Raw genomic sequence first — 16,994 nt, 5'->3', positions numbered from 1 at the left:
TTTGAAAAATGGCGGCGAAGCCCTACTCACTTGTTATGCTGCAGTGCACGTAACTGAATGTTGAAACCAACGGGAGTTTAACCTACTCTGTGCCTACTTCGCCTCCGTATTTCGTGAAAGATGTGACCGAGCTTGCTGTTAGCGTGACCGAGCTTGTTGCGGTCTTGCAAAGCAAAACGAACCCATGGACCAACACCGCTGGCGTCGGTGGTTTTTCTGCTTTTCGTGCATTACAAGACAGCCACTTGCCAGCAAAGAGAGCAGTACTGTCTTTTCTTGCTTCTTGCGTACGAGAATCGTCGAAGTATGCACCACTAGATAGCGTAGTAGCGTTTGCGAGCCGCGACAACAACCAGGTGACAGCGCATTCATCCCGCGTTCGCCCCGTAGTAGATGGCATATTCGGCGGCGCGGGGCGCGTCCAGTGCGATGGTGGTGGTGGTAAAAAACATTTATTTCAGAAAAAGTCTACTAGAGTAGAGAGTGCCGACGTCCAGTGTGAACGACGCTGTGTTTCGGCGGCAGGGGAATTTCGGTCGCTGTAGAAAGCGGATGTTTCAGTGTGAACTAGGCTTTACTGACACCGATATCAGCGTCGCGTCCGTGGCTTATTCAGTAGAGCGTCGCGCTGCGGCCCGCCAAGTCCTCTTTCTTTTAAAGATAGAGAGAAGACTGCGGACGCCGCCGACGGCGGCGGATGGTTTGGGGTCGCTTATATAGTGTATTCACACTTAAAAAAATTGCCCGCAGCTTCCCTCGGGGGAACACTGAGGAGGATGCGGACCATATAATTGGTTAACGGGGTGTTAAAGTGCGACTTACTTGGGTCGATGGCTAAATTGGTTGACGTGGTTGTGAAATGGGGTGTTAAATTGCGACTTACATGGGTCGATGGCTAAATTGGTTAACGTGGTTGTAGGAGGGGGTGTTAAATGAGTGAACACGTACACACGTATGCGAAAGGGCGGCGCTGGTCGAAGGGACGTCGATCATTGTGTTTGTGGATTCGTTGGAATTCATTTCACCGCGACCTTGGACGTCGACGCGCCGTACAAACCAACCGACGAGCGGCAACTGAGCGAGCGAGAGCCGACCTTGAGTATACATACAGCACGACGGCGCATGCACTGTCAGCTGTTGAATGTTCTCGAAGCGCGACGCCACATGCGCGTCCACTGGAGAATCAGGAGAATTGTAGATGTCGAACGCGGTGTGTAGAGGAGGAAGGGTGCACAGATGGTGGAGGAGTGAAGTGCGCGCGGTGTGTAGAGGAGGAAGGGATGCACAGATGGTGGAAGAGTGGGCGACGGCGCGACGGCGCATGCGCACGCGTCAGCTGTCGAATGTTCGAGAAGCGGTGCGGACGGCGCGGACGGCGCGGACGGCGCACTACAAGGCGCGAGTATAAGATGCTCCGCATCTAAAAATGGTATGCCGACGAGCAGCGTCGCGGTTGGATGTCAGTCGCGTCTCACAAATTAGTTTCGTTTGTTGGCGCACATCGCAGCCTTCAGCGCTTATGGTTTTTAAAACGCTCATGGCGTCTCACAACGTAGTTTTCCTGGCGCACATCACGGCCCTCAGTGCTTATGGCGGAAGTTACGAGCGGACGTCTTGCCCATAATGTCGACGTCAGCCTACCTGTGTTTACAAACATGGAATGGGTCTATATAAGATCCTAGGGACCTTAGGTCTACATAATGGGGTGGCCAGTGAATGGTTGTGCAGCGCCAGCACTCAGCTTTTTTGCTAGCAGACGCTGCCTACGTTGGCCTTGCGAGGCGAGAGAGGGGGAGGGGAGTGACAGTTTTGCGGGTGTATTTCTGTGCCGGCACGAGACGCGAGCATGCGCGTCTCGGGTCGATACGACAGCATGTGCAGTGGGGGTGTACAGATTGACAGCGTTACACAGGCTAGTGAAAGAGCTGCTTCGCATCTAAAAGGAGAGATTTGCTCAGTATGCGCAAGGTAATAGGGTGAACCGCGTATTTTAGCAGTGCTGTCTTTCAATAACATAAAGTGCGAGTAGCGTTTAAGCGGCTGAGCACTAGGAATGCCACCTGCCCCTTCCAGTTCTGTTCCAAGTACCCAGATAGCGTCCTGTTTTCTGCCATACGCCTCCGTAAATTGTACGGCGAGGAACGTGATTATATCCGGGAACACGCTGCATGCAATCAACATAAATTACTAACATATATAGTCGCTTACATATCTAACACCCCTCGATTATTAAATAACAACCTGACCGCCCAGGCTATGGCAGAGTGGAGCATGGAAAACAATGACACCCTTTTGAAAAAATGCTCCCGCGTGGCCTCCAAGATGGGCACCGACAACGTGTGTAGCTAATCGTGTAGTTAATTATACCACTGAAAAATTGGCCAATGATGCGAGGATCTCGGCAGCGTGCCTACGAGAATCTGTCGAACAGAATTTCAGTGGCGTCAAAACTACTAGGCACTTCCCTTTTTTGTCCGTTTATTTGAAATTGCGTTTTCTCTTTTTCTTACATTTTGTGGAAACTGGTTTGACCTACAACTCCACCTTCTCACTTTCTCCACTTATTGGTTTATTATCTTTTGCATATATTCCATCTAATAGGCCGACTCCTGGTTGTTTAGTGCTTTCATTGCTTCAATTGTTTTTTAATTAAATAACTTTTTCCCCATCACGACATAGGTTTTGTCGCAAAGCTTTCGCCACTAAAGCATTGGCCCATTTCCTGTAATGGGGGCAAGCCATACAAGTACAAAGTCAACATCATTGTCATCATCTGTAGTTCGACTGATCGAGAGGACACCTTCGAAATTGTCACGTAAATTCACGCCACCTTTCAGCCTCAGCCTTATGTTGATATAAGACGGGATGAGTAATAACACGGCTCTCCAGACCGCGATCGACCTGGTGACACGGGCCACCGAGGAGGACAAAAACAAGAACTACGCCGAAGCCCTACGCCTCTACGGGCATGCAGTGGAGAACTTTCTACACGCTATCAGGTACGAAGTACAGCCTCCTCGGGTGAAAAAAGGTATCAGATCCAAGTGTGCCCAATACTTGGACAGAGCCGAGAAGCTTAAGGAGTACCTCCACTGCAAAGCCGAGAATAATCGCGTAAAACAAGGTGAAAGTAGGGGTAAAATTGAAGACAACAGTACGGCTAGCGACGATGGAATGCCGGAGAAGAAAAAACTGAGGATCCAGTTTGAAGGAGTTATCGTCAAGGAAAAACCGAACGTCAAGTGGTCCGACGTCGCTGGACTGCACGCGGCCAAGGAAGCCCTGAAGGAGGCTGTCATACTGCCCATCAAGTTCCCCCACTTGTTCACGGGCAAACGTAAACCGTGGAGGGGCATCCTGCTTTTCGGACCCCCCGGTACGGGGAAGTCTTATCTAGCCAAGGCAGTGGCCACCGAAGCGAACAACTCAACGTTTTTCTCGGTTTCATCGTCCCACCTGGTCTCAAAGTGGCTCGGCGAAAGCGAAAAGCTGGTGCGCAATCTCTTCGAGATGGCGCGCAACCAGAAGCCGAGCATTATCTTCATCGACGAGATTGACTCCCTCTGCAGCACCCGGTCCGACAACGAGAATGACGCCACTCGACGTATCAAAACGGAATTCCTGGTGCAGATGCAGGGTGTCGGCAACGACAACGACGGCATTCTCATGCTGGGCGCCACCAACATTCCGTGGATTCTGGATTCAGCCATTCGGAGGCGTTTCGAGAAGCGTATCTACATTCCCCTGCCGGATGAGCCTGCCAGATTGCACATGTTTAAGGTAAGCGTATGTGATAGCGCTTTAGACTGTGGTGCATTCGACGTTCTAATGTATTTTCCGGGTCAAAATGGCCATAGCTGTCACAATCAATGCTATAGTAGTCACCATTCATCCTTCGTTCCTCAGCAACCAAAGAAAGAAATTATTCAGTTGCTGAGCAAGTTTCCGTGTGTACCCGAAATTCTTTTTCCTAGCAGAGCAGTTTTCAAGTGTAAAGATTCAAGAATGAAAGCTGTAGCGGGTCAAGGTAATTGTGAAACGCGAACTGCGGGTAGTCAAGTCAGTGCGAAAAAGTTGGCGAAGTTCGCACTTAACCACGCAAAGATTGAAATAGCCAAACTGAAGGATTGAAAGCACTGTAATCAATACTATATTGGGAAACACCTGATGTTTCGAAGTCGATCTGGCTTCTTCCTCAGGGGTGAGAAAGCCCGAGATGTGCGGAGCTTATACGTATACGGTTGCTTGCCGTGTGTAAGAGGCTAGCAGTGATTCGTCGCAAGCCCTTGCGGTGAAGGTAAAACAATGTCCCCATGGGGTGTTGATGTTCCTCACTGTCAGCTCAATGTGCAAGAATCCGAGTAAGAGTCACCGATGAGTGTTCTTTTCTTATTATAGAATCACCACGTTGTCCGGAAAAATGTGCTGGTCACACTGACTGTAGTGCTCTGCTACTGCCCTCCGTTGGCTGTTGAATTGTCGGAGGCCGTTTCTGTGTGGCCGCATTCTTTCACGGAATTTCTTGTTTCCCCGATCACGACCAGACTGGAGGCACGCGCCTCCAGTCCGGCCGTGCCCCGATGTAGGAAGCGGGACAGTAGACACGTGATCCGGTGCACGGCGCCCCGAGATATTTCCGCAGGGGCGCGATCTTTGGGCCGAGAGATGAAGCTGCCCATGGTGGTGGATGGTTTGTGGAAGGCATTGACCCCAAGGAGGTTTGAAAAAAATTGCTGGAGTGGAAATTCTTGTTCACAAGTGAAGCCATACCAACCGTAGAATGGCGGCTGCGGCAGCCATCTTACTAGGGTCACGATGAGTTGTTGACATTCAGCGATTATGAAGGAGCGTTTTTCTCGCACGCCCAACGAGTTTAACGTGGCAACTTTTTAGGGTCAGAGAGTGCTCGAAGTGCGTCCTTGTGTTACTAGTTTCCTTGAGTGAACCTCGAATTCAAGGCGACTTTTATAGAAGATAAAGTGACCAATACTTATCTCTGCTGGTTATTTCTTCGCAAACAACTATCTTTTAATTTATTATTAACGTAGCTTTCAGACCAACAAATCAAAGCCACTTGGGCTCTAAGTAGGAACCACCAGAAAATAGCATGTTTTTGAGATTTTCGGAGGGCAAAAGCTGGCTTCACTACTGCTGACAAAGCATTGCGGGAGCTTCCACTCCAGCAATTTTTCTAAACCTCCTTGGTGACCTCTGCCTCTTTCCGTATGCGGGCTAAGAATGGAACATAGCTCAATAAAACTTGTTGTTGGGCTAGTTGGTTACTCCTCATATTGTAAGATATTTACCGCAACCTTCTCTCTCGCAATTACACAAAAATTCACACATCCACCCGAGTAATACACACGACACTCAGCGCTGAGTATCGTGTGTGTTACTCAAGTGGACGTGTGAATGTTTGTGCGGGTGTTTACGAGAGTCAAGGTTGCGCTTAAATCTTATAATAAGAAAGTAACACTTCCCAGTGACTCCTCAAATCCTGGGGCATTCACCACACAATGATTAACATCAACCACGTACTCCACGGGGACATTGTGCTCCTTTTACTACCAGTGCTTGTGTGTTTAAAGAAGTGCTTAACGATTGTTAAGAAAAAGATGTTCATGATTTAGAGTACTTACGCACGCAGCTCGTTTTGTAGAGTGCATGCGCCGGCCGCAGTTGCATGGGGGGCGCTGCGACATGAAAGCCGAGCTTCTTTGAGGACGCAACTTCGGAAGCCGGCTTCTTCGGGGACGCTAGGTGGCGTCGAGCGGATTGGACGCGGATTGGAGCACTAGTTTAGACTGGCATGGTGGATGGACGTGTTTTTTGAGCTCTCCCGATCGACTGCGTAGATATATGTTTTTGCATCTTTTGAGCTTGCCTTTAAAATTAATGAGGCAGCAGTTAAAATCTTTGTAGCACTTATTACATTGTACAACTTTTCCGGGGGTCAGTCACCAGGTAATCACTAGTTTGTGTGTGTGTGTTTGTTTGTTTATTTGTGTTTTTTTTTCTTCTCCTACCACCCCGTGGGGGAAGTGCACGTACATTGAACATGCAAATTTTGTAGTAGAGCTTAGACTTTCTCGAAGGACAGGGATCGTGTTTTGTAATTATCGAGTGAGACAAGTCTTAAGGACAATTGGTGTCATAAAGACATGAATAAAAAGGCTGTAAAGTGTTCAGGATGCAGGGTGAGTTTGAAAATGGACCCACGTGCAGAAGCAAATGGAGAGGAGGCTCACGCAAAGTGTAGGCAATGTGAGGTCGAGGAAAAAATGGAGAAAACGATGGCTGCCCAAGGTGAACTGCTGTTGAGACTCACCGAGCTGGAGACTGCGTTGGCGGCAGAGCAAGAAAAAACGAAGGCAATGGGAGAAAGGTTGAAGTCTGCCGAGGAAGCACTAACCAAGGTGAACAAAGGAGCAGCCGACAAACAGAACAGTAGGGCTTCGGCAACCAGAATGGAGGAAAAGAAAGAACAAGCAAGTTTGGAAAAAACAGGTTCAGCCGGTTCAATTGTCACAAGGCCCAGCTTCAGCGAAGTAGTGGTGGGGCTGGGAGGGGACAAAACAGCTGTCGTCACAGGTGCAAGTAACCCCCAGGTGCATGACGCTCCAGCTGAAAAGTCACAGCATGTGATAATCACCGGGGACTCGAATTTAAATCGATGCGCAGAAGGAATCAAAGAGAGGGTAAGAGGTGACAAGAGGGTTGCAGTAGGGACGTTCCCAGGACGCAAGCTGGAAGCAGTCATGAGGCAAGCGAACGCAAAACTCAAAACGGCCGCTGATAGAAAAAAAAACCTCGTGATAATTTCAGGCGGTTTAAACGATGTCTTAAATGAAGATACGGCAGGACTGGTGACCACACTGGCGAAAGGGGTTGATGACATGCGCGCCACTTCTCCTCAGGTACAGGTAGCGATATACACGACACGAGAGGTACTGGTGCGTGACGACAACCTACAAAGAGCGGTTGTCAACGCAAACCGAGAGGTATGGCGTATGAGTCGAGAGAAAGGCTTTGAGGTGGTGAAAATGAACAGATAGGTGCATGGTAGGGTGTTTTTCAACGAGACAGAATTCACTTAGATGGGCGGCTAGGTCATGAGGCGGGTTGGCGACTTGCAGGACGCGCAGTAGTTTTTTTTGGGGCACGCGAGCCCTTCGGGGTGCAGGATCGCTAGTAACGAGGAAAACAACCAGGGAGACTCTGACAGGTGGTATGGACAGATATGATTCCAAAGTGGCACCAGTGTCTAAGATAAGTAGAGCCCTGGGCAGCAATAGACGTAGCCACAAGGGCCTACTCAACTCAGACATAGGGTATATTAACATACAGGGTGGCAGGAACAGGCTGAAGTGCGAAGAGATAAAAGAACAGCTAAGGTAGGAGAGGCCGATGGTATACGGTTTTGTAGAAATACATCTTAGGAACATGGAACAACCTCCTAACAATCCGGACAACGCGTGGGAATATTGTATTAGAAAACAAGGCAGCAGAAAGGGGGGAGGTAATGGGGCATTCATTCATAAAAGTACACACTGGCAAAGGGTCAAGCAGGAGTGCAAGGAACATTTATGGCTAAAAGAGAGAGTGGCAGGGCAAATGACACTTCTTGGTTTCGTGTACTTGTGGACGGGAGCAAAGGCCAGAGAGGAAAACCAGGCAATGGTAGAGTGTGTATCAAAGGACATTCAGGAGTTAGGAAGAGAGGGCGAGATAATTATACTAGGAGATATGAATGCGCACATAGTAGATATAGATGGGTATACCGACCCGACAGGCAAAATGATCATGAATATGTGTGAAAGGCTTGATTTGATCATTTGGAACAGTACCGAGAAGTGTGAAGGGCAAATAACAAGGGAGGTAGGAAGGCTGCAGTCGACGATAGATTATGCACTGATGTCACATAGGATGTATGATAAGCCCAGGGGAATGCACATAGATGAAGGTGGCTCCAGAATTCTGGGTAGTGATCACAGACATATCAAGCTAAGTTTTGGAACAGCAGTGAAAGTGGGAAGGAGACAAGATGAGCAACTACAGCAAATTTTTTATCCAGAAAGGCAAATAGGAATGGCCACTAAACAAATTGAGAAAGTAATGGAACGGAATGCAAAAACTTTATTTCGGAATGAAAAAACTTTATTTCGGAATTAAAAAACTTTATTTCAAAAGTATTCATGGAGGATAATAAAACAGTATGGACATACATGAATCGAATTAGACTGTTTGAGCTAGAGCTTGCTAAGGCATGTGACAAGTCACCCCGGAAAAGAAGACACAAACCCAAGAGTTGGTGGGATGAGGAAGTTAAGAGAGCCTTAGCAAAACGTCAGGAAGCCTCTAGGGAAGACAGATATGCTAAGCAACGGGGTAAACCGACATTGATTGATTGATATGTGGGGTTTAACGTCCCAAAACCACCATATGATTATGAGAGACGCCGTAGTGTAGGGCTCCGGAAATTTCGACCACCTGGGGTTCTTTAACGTGCACCCAAATCTGAGCACACGGGCCTACAACATTTCCGCCTCCATCGGAAATGCAGCCGCCGCAGCCGGGATGCGAACCCGCGACCTGCGGGTCAGTAGCGGAGTACTTTAGCCACTAGACCACCGCGGCGGGGCGGGTAAACCGACAGATGATGTTGAAAGAAAATGGGAAATCTTTCTAAGCTGTAGACGTGATGCATTCCTTCTGATCAATAAAAAGATTACAAGAAAGGGAGCTCAGTGGCTGGCAGAAGTACATAAAAAGATAGAAAGGCAGCTGCAAAATTTTGGAACCACCTAAACTTCCTAAGAAAGGAGACGAGCCTAGAGCAGAGGTTTATAACTACAGATGAAGGTGCTAGGCTAGAAGGGGACGAAGCTATTGAATATATAAGAACAAGGGTGACAGAAAATTTTCAACAAAGAAGTGTTTTATGTTCCACAATAGACAAGGATGAATCAAGTGGTGCAATGGCTCCATTTTCACTACGAGAATGGGAAAGGGCTGAGAAGAGGGTTCCTAGTAGTACATCAACAGGTCCAGATGGCATTCCAATTACGCTGATAAAGGCATTAGGTCCGAAGTCTAAGCAGGCTTTGAGAGAGGCAGTGAGCAAAATAATAATCGATGGTGAAGTCCCCGATGGATGGAAACTTAGCAGGATAAGCATGATCTATAAAGGAAAGGGGGACAAAGCTGACATAAACAACTACCATCCTGCAACAGTGACATCAGTGGTCTACAGGCTAGCGATGCAGATTATAAAGGAAAGACTGCAGGCATGGATAGAGGATGAAGGGGTGCTGGGGGAACTGCAGAATGGGTTTCGGAAACACAGGAGGTTGAAAGACAATTTCTTCTCACTGACGCAGTGCATCGAAATAGCAGAAAAGGAACACAGGTCCCTGTCACTAGCATTTTTTGATATCAAGGGAGCGTACGATAGCGTGGTTCAAGAGGACTTGTGGGGAATACTGGACGCACTAGGTGTGGAAGTTGGAGTCACTCATCCTTTAAAGGATATCTATGAAGGTAACAAGGCAGTTATAAAGTGGGAAAAACGGGTATCCAAGCCTGCATAGGTAAAACGGGGGCTTAGGCAGGGGTGTCCTCTCTCACCCTTGTTATTCATGATGTATCTAGAAGGATTAGATGTCAAATTAGAGGGAAGTGGACTTGGCTTCAACCTCTCTTTCGTCAAACAAGAAAAACTGATTGAACAGGTACTACCAGCATTGATGTACGCAGTTGACATAGTGCTAATGGCCAACAACAAGGAAGATTTGCAGAGATTAATAGACATTGAAGTAATGAGGGAGATAAGTTAGATTTGAGATTCAGTAAGAAAAAATCAGCAGTCATGATTTTGTATGATAATGAAGGTACTGGGCTTAGAATACAGGAGGTCACACTAGAGATAACAGCTAAATACAAATATCTGGGCGCATGGATAAGCAATGGAACTGAGTACCTAACGGAACACAAAATATACGTGATGACTAAAGGTAACAGGAATGCAGCAGTGATGAAAAATAGGGCACTGTGGAATTACCATAGGTATGATGTTGTGAAAGGAATATGGAAAGAGGTCATGACGTTCGGCAATTCACTCTTGTGCACGAGATCAGAAGTTCAAGCAAGATTAGAAATTAAGCAACGTGGAATAGGTAGGCTTGCCTTAGGAGCTCACGGGAATACACCAAATCAGGGAGTACAAGGTGATATGGGATGAACATCATTTGAGGGCAGAAAAGCTAGCAGCAAGATAAAATTTGAGAAGCGATTGAGAGAAATGGGGTAGGAGCGTTGGGCTAGGATGGTAGTCAGCTACTTGTACATAAATGATGTCGATACAAAATGGAGGGAGCGAACCAGGAAATTGACTGGTAAATACTTAGAAAACAGCAGGGGGCCAAACCAAAAAGAATTATCGGTTAAGAAGAAGGGGAAGGAAGCTGAGACCGATATGTGGAGAATTTGCATGATTAAGAAGTCCGCACTAGAGATCTAACCAACTTTTAAGCAGGAAATTGCTAAGGAAAAGATCTATGATAATCCTCAGAGTCATTCTCGACTGCTTGAGGCCAGGACGGGAGTATTGCGAACCAAGACATATCGGGCCAAATACGAAGGGGTAGACACGGTATGTAGTGCATGTGGAGAGGAATAGGAAACTGCCGAACACTTGATATTGTTCAGTAAAGGGTTTCACCCTATCGTTCAGGATGATGGGGCAGAGTTTTTCAAAGCACTAGGGTTCAGGGAAAGGGGGGGGGGGCAAAATAGACTTTAAGCGGGTAGAATTAATAAGAAGGAGGCTATCTTATTGGTGGCTAAAGTAAAGGCACGAGTGAAAAGAAACCCTTCACTGCAAAGTACGAGTCCTCAACCTCACTATTTAAAGGAAAACCAAATAAACCTAGTTTTTGGTTCTATGAGTATTACGGCTTGGTGGCGAGAACCACCGCCTTATCTAAAGGGTACAGTCATATCAATCCATCCAATCCATCGAGGGGAGGAAAGAGCCATACATTATCTGGGCGCGCGATTGGTCGGAGTGTCCACACGTAAACGTTTCTGGCACCGTGCTCTAAAGCTGGGGGTGCCCCACGAAGAGTCCATTGAAAAAAGCCTGCGTTTTCATAAATTTACTGCTTATGCGGCGCTTTTTTTTTGTAACATAGTGTGCTGCACTTTGATTGAAATTGAGAAAAAAGCATTTTCTACTACTGGCAATATGGTCAAGCCTACTCAAACACTTTTTCGCCATTATGTTCCTTTCCCCTTGATACCTCAAATCTATATATTGTGGTTAAAATTGCTCAATATCGTCGGTATTGGGAAGTAAAGTTTGTATTTGGCTCATATATGTTGGAATATTTCATTGGGGCTTGAATTACAAGAAAATCAAACGAGGCAAACCACCGGCGAAGAATAAGTGAAAAGAAAGAGTGTCGATAGAAATTAGCTCGTAAAGTTAGCCCAAAGAATTCAAATGTACGCTACAGAAAGATTTTGTGATGCAATTACCGTCAGCGTTTTGCTTTCATCGGTGCCGTGCTTAGTGGTATTGACGTGAAGAGCGAGGGGTCCTTCCTGGCAAAGGCGCAGTATTATGGTCTGTCAGCGGCGTTTTATTGTTTATGTCACCTATTGAAGGTCTTTAAAGGTGCCCGGTTCGTATTATGTCGTGCTGTTTCGGACCAACATTTCTTAAGGCAATAGATCAGCGCCTTACATTTTCATTTTATATGTATTTTATTTTAAATATACCGTATCAGATCGAATGAACGAACTAATATTTACTGTAGCACTAAACTTGTAAAGGAACACCAAGAAACCAAAAGAAGTACGAAAGTCACCCTCTTAATGTTTAAGATCGAATTTCGTCATTGAACATCATGTCCTTCAGTAAGTGCCACTTTGCCGTTAGAAGAACTAATTGTGGAACGTAATTACAATAACAAAACAACAAGGACACAAATGAGACATTTTGGTTGAGATATTACTGGTTGTTTCAGTCACCATTGTTGACGAATTGCTGGTTTAATGACTGTGGCTCAGCCATTGAAACAGTTGGAGTATTTCGCTCAATTTTGAATTAGAAAGTGCATTTTGAGTTTATGTTACAATAAGTGATTGCTCCATTTTGCTTATAACTCTTTCAGAAGTTAAAGATACATATGTATAATTTACGGTCCCAAGGATATGTAGTCTTCTTTCTGTTTCTGCGTTTGGCTCTTTTTGAAAAAAAAACGTCTCGAATAGTTTCGATATGTTTGCTCCAAGAGAGACTGTGAGTGAAGTTTCGCATATAGCGTTTCTTTTTATGTCATTATGATCTTCCTTTTGTGCAGCTGCACATTGGTAATACGCCTCATACTTTGTCACAAGAAGACTTCAAGCAGCTGGCCAAACGCAGCGGTGGTTTCAGTGGAGCCGACATCTCAGTGCTCGTTCGCGACGCCCTCATGCAACCCGTGCGCAAAGTACAGACATCGACCCAATTCAGGAGGGTACGAGGGCCCTCTCGCGGTGACCCCAACGTCTTTGTGGACGACCTTTTAACACCTTGCTCTCCTGGTAGCCCCGGCGCCATCGAAATGTCTTGGATGGACGTGCCGGGAGAAAAGCTTCTCGAGCCGACGGTAACCATGAGCGACATGTTACTGTCTCTTTCAACTGCCAAGCCGACTGTCCGCAAGGACGACCTTCGAAAGTTGAAGAAGTTCCTGGATGACTTTGGCGAAGAAGGTTAAGTCAAACAGCGTCGGGAGGCAGTGTCGAAAAAACTCGCCAACTTGTTGACCAAAGCTGTTCCCGTCATGGCGTGGACATATTATATTTACCCCCATCTTGCAACCACGTAGGACGACGGAAGCTTCGGGGAGACCAGCAGAGAGATAGACTAAAACTGACCCGTATATTTATGTACCACTCTCTATAGTACTGACATCGCAAGAGTTGTGTCTCAGGGCGGCCAATCGCTAACATGTCCGCAAAAAGCTTTCACCTGCCATTGTCTCCCCGAGAAAAATCTCAGCTTAGAATATGTGCTCACTAACTTGCACTGAATTTTCAATTCGAACCCTTTTCGCTGTATTTAGTAATGATAATTGGCGTGTGCCGGCATAGAGCAAACGTGGCAGCTTCTGCACGGTGTTTTACGGCTTAAATAATACCGCCTGAATATTTTACACCTATCATTTTTCCAGTGCTCCGTTGGACGTCCTGCACGTTTCCTCTCGGTGGATGCGGGGAAGTCGGACCAATCAGTCGTGTAAAGCTTCACAAGGAGCCGCGTTTTAAGGCGGGATCAAATCCAGGTGCACATGTCGCATGGCTCTGAAGCATTCCACCGCAAATCAATTATGTATTATGTATTGATTAGGTACAAAAGCCAGCGCTATGAATTTTTTGAAACGGATCCGCATATTCATATATATATATATATATATATATATATATATATATATATATTTGGTGGAGGGTGCTGAGATCCCCAAGAAGACCTGGAGCTCCGCTCTCGCAAGTTGCCTGAAAGACTACCGCGAAACATGACTGACGCAGTCGCCCACCAGCCCGTCCCAGCCCAGCCAGCACCATCGGCTGCCCCGTCGACCTGCCCCGGTGCTACCCGTCAGCGGGACCCACCAATCTTCAGCGGCAGTGGTGAGCAAGACGTCGAAGACTGGCTCTCCTTGTACGAACGCGTGAGTGCCAGCAACAAATGGGACAACGACTCCAAGCTTGCCTATGTCATCTTTTACTTGGCTGACGTCGCCAAGCTATGGTTCACCAACCGCGAAACCGCCATCGCCAGCTGGTCCACCTTCAAGACCCTCGTGACCGAAGCGTTCGGCCGACCAGAGGTCCGCAAGCTCCGCGCTGACCAGCGTCTGCGCCACCGAGCCCAGCAACCTGGTGAGACCTTTACTAGCTATATTGAGGATGTGCTCGACCTCTGCAGGCGTGTTAACTCATCCATGCCTGAAGAAGAGAAAATTCGACATATTCTCAAAGGCATCGAGGATGGCGCATTCCAGATGTTGCTGGCGAAGAGCCCGACCACGGTGGCGGTCCTCGTAAGCCTGCGCCAGAGCTTCGATGAATTGCGTCGTCAGCGTTCCATCGCCCGACAGAGTGTTCCATCACCAGATTCCATCTCGGCCGTCGCACTCGCCAATGGCAACGTTCACCAAGGAACTCTGTCGAACCAGATTAAAGACTTCATCAGGGAGGAAGTCGCCCGACAGCTTTCCCTGCTGCCGCATAGTGACGCGCCCACGACAAGCCTCCCTTCGAATATGCAGCAGGCCATACGCACTGAAATTTGCAATGCACTCCCTACAGTTCCGGCCTCTTACCCGTGCACTTCGGTGCCATCTGATCGTTCAACTGCTGGCTACGCACCAACTGCGCCGCCTTCACCTCTCAGCTACGCAGCTGTGGTCGCGCGGCCCCCACCGCATCCAGTCGCCTTATCGGCTCCAACTCCTCCGGCAGCGCCACCGGTTTACAGGCCCTCACCTCGCTTTTTCCGTCAATCTAATGAGTGGCGCACCCATGACAACCGTCCTATCTGCTTCGCGTGTGGCATCGCTGGCCACATTGCACGCTACTGCCGCCGCCGTCCCACACCTGCGTACGCCTCCTTTGGAACTCCTACCTATGCGTCGCAGCAGGCCACCTCGTCTGCATACGAACAGAGGCACTCTGACTCGGATCGTCGCCCATCAACTTCTCGTTTCCCATCTCCTCGTCGCCGATCACCATCTCCTATGCGTCGTAGACCACCTCCTGAGGAGGGAAACTAATCAGTGCAGTTCCAGAGGCAAGAACTGCAACTTCTGCGCAATTATCAAGGCCTCCATTTTCGCCGCGAAATGTTGTTGATGTCAATGTTGAGGGAGTCGCCACACAAGCGTTAATTGATACTAGGGCCGCCGTTTCTGTGATGAACGCAAAATTTTGTCGCAAACTGAAGAAAGTGACCACATCTCTCTGTGGCATCGTGCTGTCCACGGCTAGCGCGCAACGCATTCAGCCCTCGTCTGTGTGTACGGCGCGCGTCGTCATCCAAGACGTTTTGTACATCGTCCAATTTTTCGTACTACCATCTTGCTCTCATGACCTCATCCTGGGTTCGGATTTCTTATCAGGTCATGAAGCTATCATCGATTGTTGCCGTGCGGAAGTGTCCCTAGTGCCAAATTGTGAGTTTCCATCGCCCGACCATTCACCACTGCTCTGCAAACTCATCGCTGACGACGACATCACCTTGCCTCCGGAAGCTTCAGTCCCTATTAGCCTTTCATGTGTGGCGCAACCTGACGCCACGGTGGTATTTACGCCATCCCCTGTTTTTACTGAACGCAAGGGCATCGTGCTCCCATTTGCCGTTCTTACGATTGCGTCTGGTTTAACCGTAATGCTGGTTACCAACCACTGCAACTACCCCATTGGCTTGCTTCGTGGTGAAACGTTAGGATATGTGCAACCTGTCGACCATACCAATGATATTATTCTTCCCGACGAAACGCCATGTCAGATTGCCGCAATCACTCAGGCGTCTGAGCCATCAAGCTCACCAGCCTTCGACGATGCTATTGACGCAGACCTTCCCCCCTCGCATCGCAGCCAACTTGTTGCTCTCCTTAACAAGTTTCGCTCTTCTTTCGACTTTCAGAAACCTGCTTTGGGCCGCACCACGACTGTCACTCATACTATTGATACCGGCTCACATTCGCCTCTGCGACAGCGTCCTTACCGCGTTTCTGCCGAAGAGCGCCGCGTCATTACGGAGCAAGTAGATGACATGCTTAAACGTGGAGTCATACAGCCTTCTCAAAGCGCTTGGTCGTCACCCGTGGTTCTGGTAAAGAAAAAAGATGGCACCATTCGATTTTGCGTGGACTATCGCCGCTTAAACAAGATTACAAAGAAAGACGTCTACCCGCTACCACGAATAGACGATGCTCTTGACTGTTTACAAGGCGCCGAGTACTTCACATCCTTGGATCTGCGTTCTGGGTATTGGCAGGTGCCAATGGCTGAATGTGATCGCCCTAAAACAGCCTTTGTAACGCCAGATGGCCTGTATGAGTTCAAAGTCATGCCATTTGGGCTCTGCAACGCGCCTGCGACGTTTGAACGCATGATAGATACCATATTGCGGGCCCACAAGTGGAAAACTTGCTTGTGTTACCTAGATGACATCGTAGTCTTTTCAGCTGATTTCCCGACACATCTTCGTCGTCTCCACGAGGTTCTGGCGTGTCTAGCTTCTGCAGGCCTACAACTTAACACCAAGAAGTGCCACTTCGCAGCCCGCAAACTAATCATCTTGGGACATGTCATCACAAGAGACGGTGTTCTTCCGGACCCCGATAAGCTTCGAGCTGTCGCTGACTTCCCCATGCCCACATCACTGAAAGCCCTAAGAAGTTTCGTTGGTCTTTGCTCTTACTTTCGTCGCTTCGTGCGCAACTTCGCGTCCATCATTGCACCTCTGACTAGTCTGCTTTCCAACAGCAAAGGTATATCTGCATGGTCACCTGCATGTGACGACGCATTTCACCAGCTGCGCCGCCTGCTGACCTCGCCACCTATTATTCGCCACTACGACCCTACTGCTGCCACAGAAGTTCACACTGATGCAAGCGGCGTTGGTCTTGGCGCAGTTTTGGCACAACGGAAAGGTACCCAAACCGAATACGTAGTCGCTTATGCAAGTCGCGCTCTTAAGAAGGCTGAATTGAATTACTCCGTGACAGAGAAGGAGTGTTTGGCCATAATCTGGGCGCTTACGAAGTTTCGCCCGTACCTTTACGGCCGTCCTTTCGATGTGGTCACAGACCACCACGCTCTATGTTGGCTGTCCACCTTGAAAGACCCGTCCGGACGTCTGGGCCGTTGGGCACTTCGATTGCAGGAATACGACATCCGTGTCGTATATCGTTCCGGTCGCAAGCATGCGGACGCCG

The 16,994-nt window shown here is 48.1% G+C and overlaps 1 protein-coding gene across 1 annotated transcript; it reads left to right on the top strand.

Annotated features, from left to right (window-relative positions):
* Positions 1-2,765: 2,765 nt before the first annotated feature.
* LOC119171484 (vacuolar protein sorting-associated protein 4) lies at positions 2,766-13,076 on the top strand. Its single transcript, XM_037422284.2, has 2 exons — positions 2,766-3,780; positions 12,366-13,076. The coding sequence occupies exons 1-2, from the start codon at positions 2,866-2,868 to the stop codon at positions 12,765-12,767; spliced, it is 1,317 nt and encodes a 438-aa protein (XP_037278181.2). The 5' UTR covers positions 2,766-2,865; the 3' UTR covers positions 12,768-13,076.
* Positions 13,077-16,994: the final 3,918 nt, after the last annotated feature.

The sequence above is a fragment of the Rhipicephalus microplus genome, chromosome 4 (assembly GCF_043290135.1).
Source record: "Rhipicephalus microplus isolate Deutch F79 chromosome 4, USDA_Rmic, whole genome shotgun sequence".
NCBI classification, from domain to species: domain Eukaryota; kingdom Metazoa; phylum Arthropoda; class Arachnida; order Ixodida; family Ixodidae; genus Rhipicephalus; species Rhipicephalus microplus.
This window is presented reverse-complemented; position numbering and strand designations above follow the sequence as displayed.

Coding starts and splice junctions, on each gene's coding strand:
- LOC119171484 (XM_037422284.2), top strand. CDS start 2,866: ATGAGTAATAACACGGCTCTCCAGACCGCGATCGACCTGGTGACACGG. Junction 3,781..12,365: donor CCAGATTGCACATGTTTAAG/GTAAGCGTATGT, acceptor CCTTTTGTGCAG/CTGCACATTGGTAATACGCC.